The sequence below is a fragment of the Eleutherodactylus coqui genome, chromosome 6 (genome assembly GCF_035609145.1).
Source record: "Eleutherodactylus coqui strain aEleCoq1 chromosome 6, aEleCoq1.hap1, whole genome shotgun sequence".
NCBI classification, from domain to species: domain Eukaryota; kingdom Metazoa; phylum Chordata; class Amphibia; order Anura; family Eleutherodactylidae; genus Eleutherodactylus; species Eleutherodactylus coqui.
The window spans coordinates 105,178,946-105,201,102 of NC_089842.1; the positions used below are offsets into that span (position 1 = coordinate 105,178,946).

Here is a 22,157-nt window from a genome sequence, read left to right on the forward strand (position 1 = left end):
ACCTGCATTACAGCTGACGTTACCTCAGCTGTGTTGGGCAATGCAATGGGATATTTCTATGTACCGCCGGTGGCTTCCTGGCACCCACCCAGGCAGTGGGTCCACAGGGAGTTAAACCTACATGTGTCCACTTGTAAAGAATCCCAGTCTGACTGGGGCATGCAGTGTGGGCCGAAGCCCACCTGTATTACGCACGACATTACTACCTCAGCTGTGTTGGGCAATGCAATGGGATATTTTTGTGTACCGCCGGTGGGTTCCAGGGAGCCACCCATGCTGTAGGTGCACACTGAGTTTTTAATACATCTGTACACTTCTAAAGAACCCGTCTGACTGGGGCATGCAGTGTGGGCCGAAGCCCACCTGTATTACGCACGACATTACTACCTCAGCTGTGTTGGGCAATGCAATGGGATATTTCTATGTACCGCCGGTGGCTTCCTGGCACCCACCCAGGCAGTGGGTCCACAGGGAGTTAAACCTACATGTGTCCACTTGTAAAGAATCCCAGTCTGACTGGGGCATGCAGTGTGGGCCGAAGCCCACCTGTATTACGCACGACATTACTACCTCAGCTGTGTTGGGCAATGCAATGGGATATTTTTGTGTACCGCCAGTGGGTTCCAGGGAGCCACCCATGCTGTAGGTGCACACTGAGTTTTTAATACATCTGTACACTTCTAAAGAACCCGTCTGACTGGGGCATGCAGTGTGGGCCGAAGCCCACCTGTATTACGCACGACATTACTACCTCAGCTGTGTTGGGCAATGCAATGGGATATTTCTATGTACCGCCGGTGGCTTCCTGGCACCCACCCAGGCAGTGGGTCCACAGGGAGTTAAACCTACATGTGTCCACTTGTAAAGAACCCCAGTCTGACTGGGGCATGCAGTGTGGGCCGAAGCCCACCTGCATTAAGCACGACATTACTACCTCAGCTGTGTTGGGCAATGCAATGGGATATTTCTGTGTACCGCCGGTGGGTTCCAGGGAGCCACCCATGCTGTGGGTCGACAGGGACTTCACAATAGGGAGTTGTACCTGCCTGTGTCTATGAATTAAAAAGCCCGGTCTGACTGGGGCATGCAGACACCTTGACAGAATGAATAGTGTGTGGCACATAGGTTCCCCATTGCTATGCCCACGTGTGCAGCTCCTGATGGCGGTGGCACAGGATTCTATTTCTCATTGCTTCTGTACAGCATTGTGGGCTATCGCTCCGCCACTTTTAAAGAGGGTCGCTGCCTAGCCGTGCCAACCTCTGCAGTGTATGCCTGCGGTCCCTCGTCATGGCAGACGCAATTCTAAATAGACATGAGCGTGGTGTGGCATGAGGGCAGCTGAAGGCTGCGCAGGGACACTTTGGTGTGCGCTGTGGGGGGGAGGGGGTGCGGTTGGGCAGCATGTAACTCAGGAGAAGTGGCAGTGGAGTGTCATGCAGGCAGTGATTGTGCTTTGTTGGAGGTAGTGTGGTGCTTAGCAAAGGTATGCCATGCTAATGAGCGCTTTTCAGAAGTAAAAGTTGTTGGGAGGGGGGGGGGCCCACTCTTGCCGCTATTGTGGCTTAATAGTGGGACCTGTGAACTTAGGATGCAGCCCAACATGTAGCCCCTCGCCTGCCCTATCCGTCACTGTGTCATTCCCATCACTTTCCTGAATTGCCCAGATTTTCACACATGAAAACCTTAGCGAGCATCGGCGAAATACAAAAATGTTCTGGTCGCCCATTGACTTCAATGGGGTTCGTTGTTCGAAACGAACCCTCGAGCATCACGGGAAGTTCGTTACGAATAACGAACACCCGAACATTTTGGTGTTCGCTCATCTCTAACTTTTAATAAATATACACAAAATCTACTGGTCTGTTTTTACCACCTAAATAAAGTACAATATGTAGTGAAAAAACAGTCTTAGAATATCACTTGGATATGCAAAACCTTTACAGAGTTATTCTATGTTAAAGTGACACATGTCAGATTTCCGAAATTTGGCTTTGTCACTAAGGTGTAAATAGGCTCCTTCCATTAGGGGTTAAGGACCAGGCTCATTTGGTCCTAAAGGACCAGACACTTTTTAGGGATTTTACCTATGTGGTGGTTTTACTGCCCTATTTTTCTTTTCCTCAGTTACCAAAATTATTTTTACAGCTTTTTTTTTCCCATGACATATAGGTCTATTTTTTCTATCTTCTGTTAATGACTTTTTCAGTTTTTTAGTTGTATTAGGGGTATAAAGCTAAAAAAAAAAGCAAACTCTAAATTAAAAATGTCTGTTTTCAAAATTAGTAAATTTCTTCTAAAATAAAGTACAGAAATGAGTTCCTTATTTTGTCTCAGACTCTTTGATATGTAAGTTGTTTAGTTTCAGATTACAAGCACATATGGCAATGGTTTTTATTGGCGCTGGATCATTTTTTTTATATATATAGATTTCCGCCGAAGTCAGGGGAAAAGTCAGAGCGTCCTATAAAGTGAATGTGCCAAAATTCAGACCCGGCCGGCAGTCTTGTGAAAAGGATCGCATACCGTTATCACACAGCTGCCGTATGGGACTGCATCCACAGCAGGGAAGGAAAGCTGCCTGTACGAATGGTTGATTGGTGGGGCAAGGGAGCAGCAGCAGATCCCTCCGGTGCTCACTAATCAGCTATTCACTCACTATTCAGCTGTTCGTACAGGCGGCTATCCTCCATAGCTACGGAGCGGACCCAGTCGCCAGGTGTGTGATAGGGATCACATGCTCATAGTACGACCTGCTACTGCTCCCCTGCCCCACCAATCAGCTGTAGGTACAGGCGGTTCTCCTCCACTCCTTATCACACAGCTCCCGGCTCCATACCGGGGAGAAGAGCCACCCATAGCTCCAGCTGATTGATGCCTAGCTGTGCTAAAATGTATACTCCATACCTCACCATAATGAGACGTGACATGGTTCCTGAAAAGCTGGGTGACAACTAATGGAATCATCAATCCTCTTTCAGGATCTTGAGTGCCAACTGCAGAGTTATGCAAGTATTTATACCCCATACATTGCTATAACGAGTCAAACAAGGTATTCAGGACTCCTGGAAACCTAGGTGACAAGTAATAAGGCCATTATTACATTTACACTGAGCTGATCCTGAATGGCAGGTTGACGTAGTGGTATATAATTCATTCTGAGGCGGTACTACTGCTGTTTATTCCTCCGGTAATACCTCCCTGCCTGGTCTGGGGGAGTTCAAAATATTTGTTTTCTTATTTTCCTCCTCTAAAACCTAGGTGCATCTTATCATCAGATGTGTCTTATAAAGCGAAAAATATGGTATTTATGTAACTATTTTTTATATCTATGTACCCATCCATAGAAGCCCCAGTTACAGGGAAAAGGATCCCCTGTAGTGACAATAGTCACTAACAGAACTGATCCGGGTCCGCCAGGACACTTCTGCTCTGCTGTGACAGGGGGCACCTAGCGGTCACGTGATTGCCAGGTCAAATAGTGGAAGTAACACTTCTGCTTCCTTCCTGTACTCATTGAGTGCTATGTAGCCTGTAAAGGGAAGGCAGACGCGGTTAAGAACTGCATCTGCCTTCTCCTCTAGGTCCTCGGCTGTGACTAACAGCTAAGAACCTGATCTGCTTCTGCTAAATTGCAGGAACAGGTCACTTTAATTCCATGCCATATTTTTTTCTAACAGCTGGCATTAAAGCCCAAGCGCCATAAATTTACTGTGTTTGGGTCTTAAAAGGTTAAAGGTTGCAAAACCACTTTAAGGTTGTCTTCCTGCTATTCTTCCTCTTCATGCCTGCAGCCATTTGTGAAAATTGCAGTCAATGAACAGAATGCTCCATAAAGAAAATACCATACAATGGTCATGTAAGATGTGAAAGGAACAGCAGATTTTACGATGTCTTGGTAACAATGGAAGGCAGAGAATGTAAAGTTCTATTTTGCAGCGCAACAAAAGCTTACTGTAAATTAGGTGACAACGAAAATAGTAACATAGTATGCATGGCTTAAAAAAGGCGAAATGTCCATCCAGTGTAGCCTGTTTCCACCCCTCCATGTTCATCTAGAGAAAGGGAAAAAAAACAATGAGGCAGAAGCCAATTTACCCCATTTTGGGGAAACAAATTCCTTCCCGGCTAGATAATGGCAGTCAGAATAATCCCTGGATCAACGCTCTTCAGAGAGAAATTCCTTCCTGACTTCAAGTACGGCACTCGGAAGATCCCCAGATCAACAACCCCGCTGGTTATTTAATTTCTATATACTGTAATATCATAGCGCTCTAGAAAGACATCTAGTCCCCTCTTAAACTCCTCTACTGATTTTGCCATCACCACATCCTCAGGCAGAGAGTTCCACAGTCTCACTGCTCTTACAGTAAAGAACCCCCTTCTATGTTGGTGATGAAACCTGCTTCCTTCTTGACATAGCCGATGGCCTCTCATTACCATCACAGTCCTGGGTATAAACAGATCATGGGAGAGATCTCTGTATTGTCCCCTGATTATATGTTGGTGATGAAACCTGCTTTCTTCTTGACGTAGCGGATGCCCTCTTGTTACCATCACAGTCCTGGGTATAAACAGATCACGGGAGAGATCCTTGTATTGTCCCCTAATGTATTTATACATAGTTATTTGGTTGCCCCTTAACTGTCTTTTTCCAGGGTGAATAATCCCAGTTTTGATAGCCTCTCTGGGTATTCCAGTCCTCTCATTCCATGTATTAGTTTAGTTGCCCTTCTTTGAACCCCCTCAAGCACTGGCATTGCAATTCCGAATATACTGCATATATTGCAGATAGAGTTTAAGAATCTCTCTATACTACGGCTTGGTATATGGCAAAGTCTATCACTGATGAAGTCTCTGGTTCAAGGCCGGCCTTTCACTTAGATTTCCGCTTTATTCTACAGTCATCTCCACTCCAGTTTCACATCTGCAAAAAGAGGATGTCTATCTCCCTTCAATATGGTCATTAATTCAATCTCTAGTCCCAAGGATGGATCTTGCAAATGTAGGGGAAATCCAACAGGCTTCTACAGATCTCAAGTGCCTTCATCTTGGGGTCTTCTGCAGACTATCACACTGACTCAGGACAACTCTCCTCCCACTGCTCCTACACGCTGTCACACGGGGCAGGGCATAGACTCCTATTTGGACCTGGTGGCACTAACACTGATCTACCCAGCAACCTCTTCTCTCTCTCTATAGACCAATCTCTCGCCTGGCACTCTGGTTTGCGCCCTCCTGGTAGGCTCTTCTCTGGTCTTTATTTTCCTCCCATGCATGGTCCTGTGCCAAGAACTCTCTAGGTCAGTTTCTGCTGCTTCAGACCTCCCTGGCCATGCATCTTAAGAAGGGGATTGCATTGCTACATCTAGGTTTTCACCCGCTGATAGTACTCTCACATTGGTTGAACTGGATGGACATATGTCTATTTTCAGCCCTACATACTATATCACTGTGTAACACTACTGTATGATAACTATTCCTTCACTAGCTGTAGTAGCCAATACTCTAGGGTCTGTCCTGTGCTCACCCCCAACAGGGGGGTGAATATCTACCACATGGCATGTGCTGCACTTCATTCTAATGGCGGCATCCAGCACTTATACGGAGCCCCTCCTACTGTCTTCATGAGTACTGTAGTTGCATTACTGCTGATCATGCAAGGGGGGTAGGCACTGTTCCTTCCATGCTGGCTTTTTCATTGGCTGCCAGAGCATAACGCCATTACTCACTAATCAGTCCCACTGTGATGGCAGTTCAGAGGTGCTGGATGGTGGGAAAAACGTTAGCAGTCCAGTAGTCCAAACTCTTTAGCTCTTAGACTATTGTCTAGACTGCATTCATGGTATCAAACCCTCAGCTGTGAAAAGTTTTAGTTTTGCATGGGTTCTTGAAAATTGTCAACTTAAAACACAAAAGTTCTTAAATAGAGATGAGCGAACGTGCTCGGCCCCGCCCCTTTTTCGCCCGAATACCGCGATTTTCGAGTACTTCACTACTCGGGTGAAAAGTACTCGGGTGCGCCGGGGGGCGGGGAGAGGCGTGGCGGCGTGGGGGGTAGCAGCGGGGAACAGGGGGGAGCCCTCTCTCTCTCCCTCTCCCCCCCACTCCCCGCTGCAACCCCCCGCGCCGCCACGGCGACCCCCGAATTTTTTCGCCCGAGTACGGAAGTACTCGAAAATCGCGGTATTCGGGCGAAAAAGGGGCGTGGCCGAGCACGTTCGCTCATCTCTATTCTTAAAGTTACAGAACTTCTAATTGTATTTAAGCATTATTTCCAGAACATCAGAAATTTGCTGTAGGTTAAAGGGGTAGTCTGGGGAGAAGAAAAAATAAATCTTTTCAGCACTGTATAAAAATATAAAAAAGTCATTTTCGGCTCACTCGATCCCCTGCAACCCCTATTTCGTTGGTGCAAGGTCACCCGCTGCACTCTTTTTCCAGCTCCAGTGATGACATCCCGTCACAGGGACATGTGACCGCTGTAGCCAATTACCTGCTGATTATGAGTTACATACAGCTGGTAATTGGCAGCAGTGGGCACATGTCCCTGTAACGGCATGTAATCACTAGAGTTGAAAGAAGAGTGCAGTTGAGGACTAACCACTATTGGTACAGGAGTTGCTATGGACTGATTGAGGTATGACTTTTCTGGCTTTTATAAAGCACTGAAGAAATTCTAATTTAATTTTTTCTCCCCAGACTACACCTATTTTCTAAATCTGACATTATTAATAATTTCATGCATGGCCATCTTAACTATGTAAGGGCTCCCACTCATTGGAGTCAATGGGACTTTCTAATGTTAAAAATGCATCGCAAGTTTGTGCTTTTCGATTTTTTTGCGATGTGTTTTTAACATTTGAAAGTCCCATTGACATTCGCGTTAAAAAAACGTAGCGTTAACACAGCGTTAAAAAAACGTAAGTGTGTGGGAGCCCTAACTGTTATCTGAGCTCTCACAATGCATTCCTCTTTGTTAAAACAATGGACTTTTTGTTCCTAGCACCACTCTTGTCATTGGGTTGTGTTTGGTATTACAGGTCACCCTCTTTCATTTGACTGGAGCTAGACTGCAATACCAAATTCAACCTATGGTTTAGGGTGGCGCTGTTTTTGAAGTAAAAGTAGACTCTTTTTTTCTAATCACATATAACCACTTTAATGATGGCATTCTCAACAGAACCAATTATTGTGAGTGGTGCCATAGCTATATGCATAGGAGAGAAGCTGCGGAGACATGTGAATACATCTGTACTTAACATAATCAAACTTGATCTGATTTCCGCAGAGATAACCTACTGTGGGCGATTCAGTTACTATCCTGCACAGGATCCTGCCAGGCATTAGGGGAGAGGAAGTTAATGAGCTGTCCACTGTGTCTTGTGAATACAATGGAAAGTACATTAGTCCCAAGGCTGCAGGACTGTCAGCAGTGGAAATGTTAAGGTTGTGTAACACAACTTTCCCCCGTCCCATCGACTATTACGTTACATACATATTTTGCGTGCTGCTGTAAATAATCAGATTTTTGATCTTGTCTAAAAGAAAAAGTCCTATATAATCTAGGCTGAGCTGCAATACACACTACTACCAATAGATGCGAGTGGTGCTGTGAAGCATAACATAGTAACCCCTTCCAATCCACTGTCTGACCTCTGAAGACATTATGATTTAAGGCTGTACAGCTCTGATGTTGGAAGATATCCGTCAGGGTTCTCTTACTGTATATTGCCAGCCTCTCTGCTGTCGGAGCCTATCCAACGTGTCACCTCATGCAGTACTGGCTTTAGCCAGCAGAGAGTGCCGTTGTATAACGGCAGAAAAAGAGTAAGCCCCCTAGGAAAACCAGGATACAAATTGGATTGGAAAGGGTTAATCAGTGATGTCCAAGAAAATGGATGCAGAGGTGCCGTTAGGGAAGGTGACGGGAGCTGGGTGATGTATTCTTTATACTCACCAGCTCCTCCCATCCAGCACTGTCACTTAGTGAAGTCTGTGCGGCATGTGAAAATCTGACTTTTTGCAGATTCCTGTGTATGCGCTCTCCCATAGACTTGCATGGGAGAGCGCACACATAGGTGACAGTGCTGGATAGCAGGAGCAGGGGAGTATAATGAATACATCACCCGGCTCCCTGCCACATTCCCTAACATCACCATAACTTAGTTTATGGTGCTGTGCGGACATGACAGTTTCTCTTTGAATGGACTTATCCATAATATAACTTGTTCATGTAGAGACAAGAGCCGCTGATGTTATATGGGCCGTTACATGTAATGATAAAACAGGAACGCTGGCTGTGACCTCATTTTCCAGTAGCTGAATATTTCTAGGGCACCAGATCCTGTAAGACTATTTCAAATCATTTTCTTCTGTCAGTGACCTATTTTAATTTTAAAATCTTGCTCCTTAAATCAAGACTTCTCAAACTTTTTCTACTTGGACCTTACTAGCCAATTCATAGGTCAGAAAGAGTAAAGTTTCTCTTCAGGGAGAGCACCTAGTAGGTGTGAGGAGACTTATAAGGCCATGCATGATTCTCTGAGAAATTTATGCAAATGGAACAATGCCTTAACCGTGCCACCTTTTAGAAGGTAGCATTCCTTCAAGTCAATGTCTGACCTTTTAATATGTCTTGTAACAATGGCTGGGAATATAAGCCCAAGCCAGAATTTTCTTCAAGAGGAAAAGATAACCATATACATTACCATAACACCAAGATAACCATAGCACTGTTCCATCTTACAGCTGCATACATTTTGCAAAGGAGCATGGATGGCCTTATAAGTCTCCTCACACCTACAAAGTGTTCTCCTTAGAGAGAAATCTTACCCTTCCCCCACCAACATCATAGGCCTCTCAACCAGCCAGTCAGCAACCTACTGTATACTGATGAGGGGAAAAAAGCCCAAAACAGTCTGTCTGTACATGGTTATCTTTTCCTTCTGGAGAAGACTCTGGCTTTGTCATAAGGCTTATTTACACTTAAAGTCAATCTTTCAGACGACTGAAAGATTGACAGTTCTAGCGATCATTTAGCATAAAGTACTAATGCCCATTAGCACTTTATCAGCTTCATTTGCATGTAAATAAGCCTAGAGCAGCTGTTTGCAAATCCCAGAATGTGATTTGGATTTGCACTTAGCGGCATTGTCTTCGCATAGGCGGCTGCGGGCTGTCAGTTGAATGCAATGTAATCAGCTGCTCCCGTGGAGAACATAGTGTGCGGTCCTTGCTATCTCTCTCCGGCTGAATGATGGTTTTTATGCTCACCTAAAGATCATCGTTCAGTCGAAGAGTGAAAGATGGAAGCGTTTACATGCAAAGATTATAGCTCAAAAGCTATTGTTTGAACAAATTTTGAGTGATAATCGTTGCGTGTAAATGGGGCTTTGTATTCCCAGTCATTGTTAGAAGACCTGTTAAAATATCAGACATTCATTTTCAGGAATAAAAAATTTTATTAGGTGGAACTATAGAGGCATTGTTCTATCTTCCAATTTGCCTAGCCAATTCATAGTAATGCCAGGGCCTTACCAGTGAATAAATAGTAACATGCAATACTAAATGTACTAATTCAACTGGTTTTTTTTTGTTTTTTTTAACCTCGGAGAAGTCCGGTGATGATTTCTTCCCAAGACTGAGCAATGACCTGCTTAGTAGTAGGAAACAAAAAAGAAATCAATTTACGAGAGTCTGGGGGTATTTTAGCAACTTTTTTGTTCAAAAGAGCTTCCCACAGGTTGTTTGTTATATTACAAACCCACTATGGAATAACTTAGGGAGTAAACCCTAATACAGTGATGGGCAACCTTTTGAGCTCAGTGTGTCAAAATTCGCCAAAAAAACGAGCATAACTTGGGTGGTGTGTCACTTCGAGAAAAAAAACTAAACTTCCGATATTTATAGTTTAAATAACAAAAATGTATAATTGTAATATATAACTGTATTTAATAAACCCAAAACACCCCTAGCACAGGCCCTCGCCTCTTGCAGCCTCCCCCTCACTTATCTCAGTAATGATAAGCCCCCAGCAGTGACAGTGGCCCCCCACAGTGGACCCCAGCAGTGACAGTGGCCCCCCACAGCGGCCCCCAGCAGTGACAGTGGCCCCCCCACAGCGCCCCCCAGCAGTGACAGCGGCCCCCAGCAGTGACAGCGGCCCCCAGCAGTGACAGTGGCCCCCCACAGCGGCCCCCAGCAGTGACAGTGGCCCCCCCACAGCGCCTCCCAGCAGTGACAGTGCCTCCTGAGACCCATATACTTACCCCCTCCACCTCTGCCCTCCGCGTCGCTTGCAGCGATGATCTCCAGTGCACATTGTGATGTCAGTGTGCTGCCAGACGCCTCCTCCCCCTGCTCTCGCGGAACCAAGTAGTAGGAGATGTCAGGGGAGGGCGGAGATGGATCCCGGCTGCACACTGAAATCACGGTGTGCGCCAGGATCAGCTCTGCTAGTAGCACTGCTTAGTGAATACCGGCAAGGGAGCCGTGGCCCCTGCTGGTATTCACCACTTACAGGGTGAACGTCCGACAGCGGCCGCATGTCAGCGACTATGGCTACGCGTTTCACTGTTGACACACGTGTTATAGGTTTGCCATCACTGCCCTGATATAATGTCTCTTACATGAGGGTCGAAACCACCACATATACTGTCTGCAGGAAAGTAGAAAAATCCACAGCAGCATGAAGCGATGCAGTAAATGTAAAAAACTTTACTCCTCCATATAAAAGATAGCTGTGAGGTTTCGACCTTTGGGTAGGTCTTTATCAAGCATGATAAAGACCTAACCAAAGGTCGAAATGTCGCAGCTGTCCTTTATAAGGAGGAACAAAGTTTTTTACATTTACTGCATCGCTTCATGCTGCTGTGGATTTTTCTACTTTCCTGTTCATTTGGGAGCTAAGTTCCGATTCCCTTTTACATGGCATTGTACAATACAGAGATCCTGCCTATGTAGAGTTGAAGTGAGTGAGTACTGCTTGTGTAACCTTTCTTTCTACTAAGGAAATAGTCTGCATTTATTGAGTGATTGCCAATTCTGAAATAACAATAGTTACATGTAACGGGATGGTGGACCCTTAGGACCATTTTACACGGGATGATTGTGGGGCACAGAAGAGCCCAACAGTCACGTTAGCAAATAATAATCGTTCAGTGAATGGAGGTTGAGTGGGCCAGAGGTCTCTTCCGGCCCCCTGCCTCCATTCACAGTAAATGCCACCAGCAAGTAGACCAACGATCATAAGATCTAGTAAACCCATGGCCAGATGCATTCCAGATGCCATCAAGAGATTCAAACACTTGATTATCAGATAACCATTTTGCAATGTGGCAAGGGAACATTTATTAGGATTTATAAGGGACTTTTACTGTACTTACTCTTCCCTCCCACCTATTATCACACCGTATTAATTTCTTTAATGAAACCTGATGGTAAGACAATGTTCTAACCCTTAACAGCAAAAGTAATTATTACAAAGGGAACTCTCAGAAGACCTGAGACAGTTTCAGAACTCCCATGGGGCAGGAGTGGTTTAGGTCGTGTGGTGTGAGTCTTTATTCTTTCTTCCTTCCTGAAAGAATAAGACATTTGTCTTGTGCTTGACGGAGGACAAGGAGCATCTGGAAAACTTTCAGAGCTGAACTTCCCTGCGTTGGACACCGACATGGGGAACGTAAGAAACCTTTATTATAGTCGTTCTAGGAGGGTTGTGACAGTTTCTGGCAAGATGGCGACTTACCTGAGCAGGTAGAGCTGTAATGAGGGATAATTGGTGTCGTTAGCATATGAGAACCGAGTGTAACAGCTAGCACACCGTAACTAATGCAGCAGAGGGAATAGCAAGAGACCAGACTGCGATCAGATTTATTTCACATCATTGTGCAGTAATAAAGTGATATTTATCAAGGAGCTTTCTGTTTTATCCTATGTTTATACATGTTCAATTATATTTACTATCTATTTATCATAGTTTATGAGATATATAGGGCAGTTTCACTCCAGGTTATTTTATTATGTATCATGTATTATATGTTTCCACAAGTAGAATTAAACTTCTATTCTTCTAGGGCTTTATCATAGTTGGTGAGATATAGTTAGGACAGTGCACTCCAGAGTCCAGGTTGTTTATAATATATGACCTTTATTTATATATCACATGTATATTATGCAGCACTTCACATGAGTTGAGATTGGGTTCTGTCCCCATTGGGGCTCACAATCCATATCCACCTATCTGTATGTCTGTGGAGTGTGGGAGCAAGCCAACACAAAGACAGGGAGAACATACAAACTCCATGCAGATGTTGTCCTTAGTGACATTTGACCCCAGCACTGCAAGACAACAGTGTTAACCACTAGCCATAATGCTGCCCACTTAGGGGTCTCACACAATTAGACTCTAATAGCGGAATCCACTAACCCTGTCTGTGCGGAGAAGCCGTGGCAAAACGCAGACTTTGAAAGGCATGTAGCTTTGATTTTTTTTTCCTTCACCCTTGCGAATACGAATTACATATTCTGGCAGTGGAAGAAAAATTGCAGCATGCTCTATTTTACCGTGGACGGCGAAGTCAATGGAGGCGTCTGACTCGCAGCCCATACGCAATTCACATTGCACATGGGCTGTGGGTAGCAGCGTCATTACTAAGGGATGGCGCGGGAAATACAAACACAGAAGAAAAAAATCCTGTACTACACATGACTGCAGGCGAGCCGCCATGGTCATCCACACTACAGTTCAAGCAGCTAGGCAGGGTCACCGCACGGAATCTGCTGCGGGCCTCCTGCATGCGGAATCCGACCCATTCGTGTGAGCCTGGCCTTACTGTGGAGGGGAGGTGGGGGAGCTTCTGAACCATCGGGTTCCAGGCAGTGTAGCAGAGATGAAGGCTCTATACATAGGTTGGTCATCTGGAGCGATCAATATTAGCTGTTCGGTAGGTGTTTTACTGACATTTCAGATCTTTAATGTCTTAAGCAATTAACCCTTTGCAATCCAATTTTGGATTCAGGGTTTCCTATGGGCCTTTCTCTTTCTGCCATTTTACAATGGCGCCATCTGCTGGCTAGAGCCAGTGCTGCGGTATGGGGCATGCTGGAGAGGCCCCCCGACAGCAGAGTGACCAGTAATATACAGTAAGAATACCCTGCTGGACGTCTTTTGACATCGGAGCTGTACAGCCTTTAATCAGAATGTCTTCAGATGTAAGACAGTGGATTGGAAAGGGTTAATATATGGTAATCAGTAGCTTTGGGGTACAGTAGATATGCTATTTATTGTTTAATGATTAACAAGTGAAGTGTTTTTTTCAGGTGGATTCTGCACTCTTCTAAGGTAGACGTATATAGGTTAATAATGAGAACATGGTAAATGAGGAATTTTAGGGAAATTGGGTTAATTGCTTTATTTCAGGATTGACTTGTGGAATACTTTATTTCTAATTATGTATGTAGTGCTCATATATTTTGTAATACTTTACTGACAATTCACATAAAGAGGAACTACCAGAAGAGTTAGGGGAGAAGCTATAGGCTCATGGGACCGGGTGCAAAAGTTCAGCTTGCCCCCTTCCATATTACCACCATTGACTATTTCTAATTGCTTTATCATAACTAAATATTGTACTGGGACTACTTAACACCACCAAACAGTGACTGAATAATAACCCCATATTGTAACAGAGTCCAATTGCCATATGATAACTGGATAATATCACCATAATCTGAACAGATAACACCACCACAGTGTTACCAGAGAACACTACCATCCCGCTAATAAATAATACCACCATACCAGGAGTGAATAATAGTATAACATTAAATGGGGTTGTAGGACTTTTTTAATAGTAAAATAACCTATACTACCCTTTCCTGAGTCCCTGCAGCTCCCACACCGCAGCAGCTTGTACACTTAGGTCTGTGATTGGCCACAGCAGCCTGTGAAGTCCTATACAAGCTGTAAAGAATACATCACAGGGGAGAATGGAGCTGCGGGGACCCAGGAAAGGTGAGTGTAGGATATTTTATTATTTTCAGGGCGAGCACCCACTGGCGTTTTTTTACCTGCGTTTTGCGTTTTGCGTTTTTCCTGCACGGGCATAGAGATAACATGTGTTCCTGTCCACTGGCGTTTTTTTGCGTTGCGTTTGCGTTTTTAACATAGGAACTGTCAGTTGCATATGTGTCCTTATTTTTCTCCTAATGCACCCATGAAAGTCAATGGAAATTAATGGAAAAGCCGCGAAAACGCCGCGAAAAACGCGCGGAAAAATCGCGGGAAACGCGGCGAAAACGCTTTTTCCCGCGGAAAACGCAAACGCCAGTGGGTGCTCGCCCTCAGGCATGGAGAGCACTAAGAAAAAAAATTATAACTCTGACAACTCCTTTAATAGTAATAATAGTGCCCCCAGATAGTAATAGTGACCCCAAATGACACCACTTATAGTGCATTTCCACATTGCAGGATGCACAAAACTTGCATGTAATAGAACCCACTGTTTTCAATGGGCCTATTTACATGAGCAATTTTGTTTTTTTTAATTACAGCATATCCTATTTTGGACAATTCTGTTAAAAAAAATCGAACAGGATGGGGGGGTTGCCTCGCGCTCACATGTACATGCAAGTGCAATTTTTGGATTTTACTATTTGAATAACATGCGATTTTAGCGTGCGTGAAAATCGCAAGTGCAGTGATATGATGTGCTTTCCTTGCAAAACGCTTCACACTTGCATTTACAAAATCACGGCTTTGCAAGGGCAATATTAGCCCAAGTTTCTTGTAGTTAGGACTCTTTTACATGGAATGATTATTATCGTTCAGATTCTTGCTTGATCACAGAAATCTGAACTATAATTGTCAATGTAAATGCCTGCAGCGGCTGAACAGCAAATAATAATTGGTTCACTTCTCATTCGTCGTTCAGTTCCCGCAGACATAAAAAAAAATGAGCAATGATCGGACGTCCAGAAGCGATCTCGCTCCTAAGTGAAAGCACAGGAGCGATTATTGCTGGCGCAACTGTTGGGGACCCAATAATTTGCCCCATATAAAAGGGCCCTTATATGATTCCTCTCTGGGGCCAGAAAGTCTGTAGTCACCGTAAGTTTTTGTCAGACCGCTCTACTAAATCAGCATCAGAGTCTAACAGTTGACTCCTCCCATGTCTCCAGTGCTCAGTCTGTACTGTACACCGTGCAAGACACAAGGGAGGAGTCAAGTTCTGATCATGTGTCAGACAAGACAGAGACTTACAGCACTGCTGGGTGCCCCAAGTGGCTGCAGTATCTGGCAGAAGCTGGCTGGTTGCAATTTGTGAGCCCTATATCTACACCACTGACAGTGGCATTGTTTTACTTACAAGCACTCACATTCAGACACAGCATCATATTATTAGGTATACGCATACAGAAGTACACCCGTATCTACACACATGATTTTATAAAGACAGAAACATATTTAGGGCTTCTGAACACAACCGTATTTGTGCAATGCGCAGACAGTAGAAGCCATTGGTGTAAATGGATTTGTTCCTATGAGCGTGTTGTGCGTGCAAAAAAATAGGTGCTGCTCTATTTTCCAGTGTATTTGTGCACCAAGAGCCTCACAGAAGTCTACAGGAGGCGCGCAAATATGCACTCAATATTCACGCAAATGCTAAATACGCTGCAAAATTCTGTGAAAAAAATAACACATCTGGACCTCATAAGGCTAAATAGCCTTTTAATTCATGGAAGCGATGTGTTACACAGCACTGTCACAGCGTTCAGTGATGAGGGGACTGCAGCGGGGACGAAAGAATCCCCTGTCACAGCTGTGGCAGCGGACTGTGATGCTATTCCATTGCTTTCAATGGAGCCGATGCTGTTGCCATCCCATTGAAAGCAATGGGATGAAGGCAACCCCTGCAGCGATGATTTTCAGGAAGCTTGAAATATAAGCCCTACCCCTCATTTAGCTGCTTATTCCATCTTGTGTGAAAGGTTCCTTATGAAGATTTCTAATATACAGTATAAGTCTCTCAAAGCCATTTCAGAGCTGAATTGGTCCTTTTAAAAATAGATTTTAGATTTTTTTAATCAAAATTACAAAATTTGCTCCTGTACTTAAAACGTTTTTTGACATCTGTAATAAATAGAAGGACAGTTTCAAAAGGGTACCAGCATCCAGTACATGAATGGTAAATGTCATTTATTAGCTTTTTTGAGTTGTATGATCTGCCTTACATGCAGAAAAATTCAAAGTTCGAAAATTGCTGATTTTTCAAAAAAAATCAGTAAGTTTAGGATATTTTTGTAAATAAACTCAAGACGTATCAATGAAAATTTACCACTGACGACAAGTACAAAACAATCTCAGAATCAATCAATTGATAAGTAAAAGTTATTACCACTACAACAAGAGGTTTTCCAGGCACAAAATAGAAATTCTGAAACCAGCACCAACCTCCCTCTCACTCAGTGTGCCAGAAAAAGCTGCTGAAGCCGACAGACCGGACCCTCCGGCTCTCAACTGCACAGGAGCAATACAACGCAGTGCTTCCTGCCCTCCCAACATGCACCGCTCACAGGATGTCAGAGGCTATGGACAGGGGAGGAAGTAGCAAATGTGGACAAGATGTCAGAGGAAGTGGAGATAGTTATAGGTGGAAGGTCACATGACAGAAAATTAAGAAAGTATCTAGACCAGATGTAGTGAACCTACTACAAAATTACTTATTATGATGATGTACATTTGATTTTAAAATGTTAGTCTGTGCCCGGAATACCTCTTTAAAGTGACACATGTCAGATTTGAAAAATGGTCCGTGGTTAGGAAGGAAAACACTGGTTGCATCAGGAGGGGTTTAACTCTGCATAGACTAATAGGTTATTTGAAAATGTGTTTTCTAAAGAAATTCTCTTTCTTGTGGTCCTTAAATAATGAACCATGTTTGTAGCAAGGACAGCTTTCAGATTTCTCTTGGGCAGAGCATCATCCGCTAACAAGATGGTGCCCTAATTCATATTTCCATTCATTTTACAGAGCGTGGAACACCGTGTGTTGTCGAGGGATCCATCGGCAGACTTGGAGCTGAAGCAGCCAGACTCAGGAATGTCATCTCCAAATACCACAATGTCTACGCAACCAGCTCACTTTGACATTGGTTCACCTTCAAGTACACTGTCAAACTACGACTCATGTAATTCCAGCCAATCAAGTGTTGGAGATAAGAAATTAAACCAACATACAGGTCCGAGTAAGTAGTGCCCCTTCCTCTGTTACACAAATTTATAGCTGGGGTCTATACTTAACGAAAATGGTCAATTTTCTAGCAATCACCAGACATCCTTTCCAAAGAGAGGAGGAACAGAAGGACTACAGATAAGAGCTATATAAAGCAAACATAAGTGAGCGTGTGAGTCTGCGTGGTTGTATTCAAAGTGTCTTGGGATTACTGACTTTGAATTCAGGGACTTCCGTACGATCCCCGTTTAGAATGTGCTCCATGATTGACAATGCCGTCCAGTGTACATCTTGTGCCATGTATGCCATCCTTGAACAGCCGTTCGAGGGCGCATACTGCTGTACGAGATGTGAGTGTATTTCGCATTTGGAAGCCCAGAGCCTGGATCTAAATGCGCGGCTTGCAACACTGGCTCCATGAAAAGCAGTTTGCTGTTCACAGAACAGGCGCTCGCTGGGGTAGATGTGTGGTGAATGGTAGTTTGGGAGAGCAGGATGATGGGGCAGCTGGCTGGGTAACAGTTAGGAGGGATAAAGGGAAGAGATCCAGGGAGGCTTACTGCCAGAAATTTGCATTAGTTTTTTTGAATGATGCCTGTGTATTTCTGGTGGCGGTTTTTAATGACCAATGCATTTTTTCTTTGGTGTTTTTTTTGGCCTATAGAGATGCCTATACAAAAAATCCAGAAAAAACACCATAGCCCAGAGCAAGTTTGAATTTTGTATGAGAGCACTAATAAAAGAAATTATGAGTGCCCTCTGCTTTATCTTGATGTAGACTCTGCCAGTTCAGTGCTCCTAGTACAACTTTATGACTGGTACATGTAAAAGGACTTTGTCTTTACAGGACTGCTTACTCATTTTTAAACAGATACCGCTATATTTTCTCTATCAGTTATGTAAGAGATAAATCCTCTTCTGCTGACTATATCATATTTTATCAATGCAGCAATATGTGGTGCCCTAAAAGTATACCTTTGGCATAGAAAGATTACACTTTTCATGTTCTGGTTTTTGGCCAATGCTGTGAAGACTCAAGAGCTTTTTTAACATGCATTCAGTTGAAACTAGTATATGACAATTACAACTGGATCTTCATACTAATTGGATTCCTGCCTCTTTTATCTATATACCCTGTTTCCCTGAGAATAAGACAGAGTCTTTTATTAATTTTTGCTCCAAAAACTTTTACTTATTTACATGTATAGCTGCTCGGACACTATTTAAATTGACTTTTTTTATTTACTGTAATTTGGGTGTATTATTAAAATAGGGCATATATTTTAAGCATATTCAAAAATCCTGAAAAATCCTGCTGCAGCCTGAAAAATCCTGAAAAATCACGCTAGGCCTTATTTTTGGGGTATGCCTTATTTTCGGAGAAACAGGGTATATGTGATAAGAACAATTTTTTGGGCAGCATATATACCTCTTCAGAGTTCAGAATAGTACCTTTCCCTTCCTATAGAATATAACTATATTAATACTGTCCCCTATGTATAAGAATACACATACTATAACTCTTTCTACAAGAATATAACTGCTACAATACTGCCTCCTATGTACAAGAATAGAACTACTGTATACTGCCCTCTATGTACAAGAATATAACTACTATAATACTGTCCCTTATGTACAAGAATATAACTACTATAAAACTGCAAGAATATAACTACTATAATACTGTCCCTTATGTAGAAGAATATAACTACTATAAAACTGCCCTCTATGTACAAGAATATAACTACTATAATACTGCCCTCTATGTACAAGAATATAACTACTCTAAAACAGCCCTCTATGTACAAGAATATAACTACTATAATACTGCCCTCTATGTACAAGAATATAACTACTATAATACTGCCCCCTATGTACAAGAATATAACAACTATAATACTGCCCCTATGTACAAGAAAATAAGTACTATAATACTGCCCACTATGTACAAGAATATAACTACTATAATACTGCCCCCTATGTACAAGAATATAACCACTATAATACCACCTCCTATGTAAAAAAATATAACTACTATAATACTGGCCTCTATGTACAAGAATATAACTACTATAATACTGCCCCCTATGTACAAGAATATAACTACTATAATACTGCCCCTATGTACAAGAATCTAACTACTATAATACTGCCTCCTACGTACAAGAATATAACTACTATAATACTGCCTCCTATGTACAAGAATATAACTACTATAATACTGCCTCCTATGTACAAGAATATAACTACTATAATACTACCCCCTATGTACAAGAATATAACTACTATAATACTGCCCACTATGTACAAGAATATAACTACTATAATACTGCCCCCTATGTACAAGAATATAACCACTATAATACCACCTCCTATGTAAAAAAATATAACTACTATAATACTGGCCTCTATGTACAAGAATATAATTACTATAATACTGCCCCCTATGTACAAGAATATAACAACTATAATACTGCCCTCTATGTACTAGAATATAAGTACTATAATACTGCCCCTATGTACAAGAATATAACCATTATAATACCACCTCTTATATAAAAGAATATAACTACTATAATACTGCCTCCTATGTACAAGAATATAACTACTATAATACTGCCTCCTATGTACAAGAATATAACTACTGTAATACTGCCTTCTATGTACAAGAATATAACTACTATAATACTGCCTCCTATGTACAAGAATATAACTACTTTAATACTGTCCTATGTACAAGAATATAACTACTATAATACTGCCTCTATGTACAAGAATATAACTACTCTAATACTGCCCCCTATGTACAAGAAAATAACTACTATAATATTGCTCCCTATGTACAAGAATATAACTTGTATAATACTGTCCCCTATGTACCAGAATCTAACTACTATAACACTGCCCTACTATGTACAAGAATATAACTACTATAATACTGCCCCTATGTAGAAGAATATAAATACTATAATACTGTCACTATGTACCAGAATATAACTACTATAATACTGCTCCCTATGTACAAGAATATAACTACTATAATACTCCCCCTATGTACAAGAATATAACTACTATAATACTGCTCCTATGTACAAGAATATAACTACTATAATACTCCCCCTATGTACAAGAATATAACTACTATAATACTGCTCCTATGTACAAGAATATTACTATAATACTGCTCCTATGTACAAGAATATAACTACTATAATACTGCTCCCTATGTACAAGAATATAACTACTATAATACTACCCCCTATGTACAAGAATATAACTACTATAATACTGCCTCCTATGTACAAAAATATAATGACTATAATACTGCCCCCTATGTACAGGAATATAAGTACTATGATACTGCCTCCTATGTACAAGAATATAACTATAATAATACTACCCCCTATGTACAAGAATATAACTACTATAATACTGCCCCTATGTACAAGAATCTAACTACTATAATACTGCCTCCTACGTACAAGAATATAACTACTATAATACTGCCTCCTATGTACAAGAATATAACTACTATAATACTGCCTCCTATGTACAAGAATATAACTACTATAATACTACCCCCTATGTACAAGAATATAACTACTATAATACTGCTCCCTATGTACAAGAATATAACTACTATAATACTGTCCCCTATGTACAAGAATATAACTACTATAATACTGCCTTCTACGTACAAGAATATAACTACTATAATGCTACCCCCTATGTACAAGAATATAACTACTCTAATACTGCCTCCTATGTACAAGAATATAACTACTATAATACTACCCCCTATGTACAAGAATATAACTACTATAATACTACCCCCTATGTACAAGAATATAACTACTATAATACTGCTCCCTATGTACAAGAATATAACTACTATAATACTGTCCCCTATGTACAAGAATATAACTACTATAATACTGCCTCCTATGTACAAGAACATAACTACTAACTGCTATAAAAAAATTAAAAAATATATACATCACCTTCCGCTGCCGTCAGGGCTCAGGCGCTTTTTCTTGCTGGCTCCCCGACACTGCTCTAAGGCACTTGCTGCTGGCTTGGGATTTAAAAATCCCCGCCTCCAGATAGTGTTGGGTCTGATTGGCTGAGCACTCACCCAATCACAGGCAGTTCTCAGCCAGTCATTGAATGACAACTGAGTGCAGCCTGTTATTGGTCACAGTACTCAGCCAATCAGAGGCAGTGCTTAGCCATTCATTGAGTGCTGGGTCTGATTGGATGAGCACTCAGCTAATCACAGGCTGCACTCAGCCATTCATGGAATTAAATCTCTGGCCAGCAGATAGTGCTTTAGAGCAGTGCCCGAGAGCCAGCAAGAAGACGTGCCGGAGTCCACACAGCGGCGGAAGGTGATATATATATTTTATTTTACTTTTTTACAGCAGCTAGGGATGATTTTCAGGGAAGGGCTTATATTTCAAGCCCTTCCCCGAAAATCACTCTGGAGTTACCTGCATCCCGTTGCTTTCAGTGGGGCGGCTGCAGCGCCAGCCCCATTGAAATCAATGGGAGAATATCGCGATCCTCTGCCACAGCTGTGGCATAGGATTCTATTGTCCCTGTGGGGATTCTTTACACGCAACACGGACCTTCTGGTGTATGGATGTCCAATCTCTTGCAGGTGCGAGTATTTTGCACCTGTAAAAGACAGACATGTGAGCACATCATAGGAAACCAATGGTTTTATTAGACGCGCTGTTTTTTGCGCACATAGGCGTGCACAAAAAAATGCTCGTCAAACTTTGCTCTAATACTGCCACTATGTATAAGAATATAGCTACTATAATACTGCCCCCTATGTATAAGAATATAACTACTATAATACTGCCCCCTGTGTACAAGAATATAACTACTATAATACTGTCCCCTATGTACAAGAATA

At 42.4% G+C, this 22,157-nt stretch overlaps 1 protein-coding gene across 1 annotated transcript in view; it reads left to right on the forward strand.

Annotated features, from left to right (window-relative positions):
* ESPN (espin) overlaps positions 1–22,157 on the forward strand; it is a 185,066-nt gene that overhangs the window by 67,430 nt on the left and 95,479 nt on the right. The window contains exon 6 of the mRNA XM_066607334.1: positions 17,036–17,249. Coding sequence (XP_066463431.1) covers positions 17,036–17,249 — 214 coding nt within the window. The remainder of the gene's footprint in view (positions 1–17,035; positions 17,250–22,157) is intronic.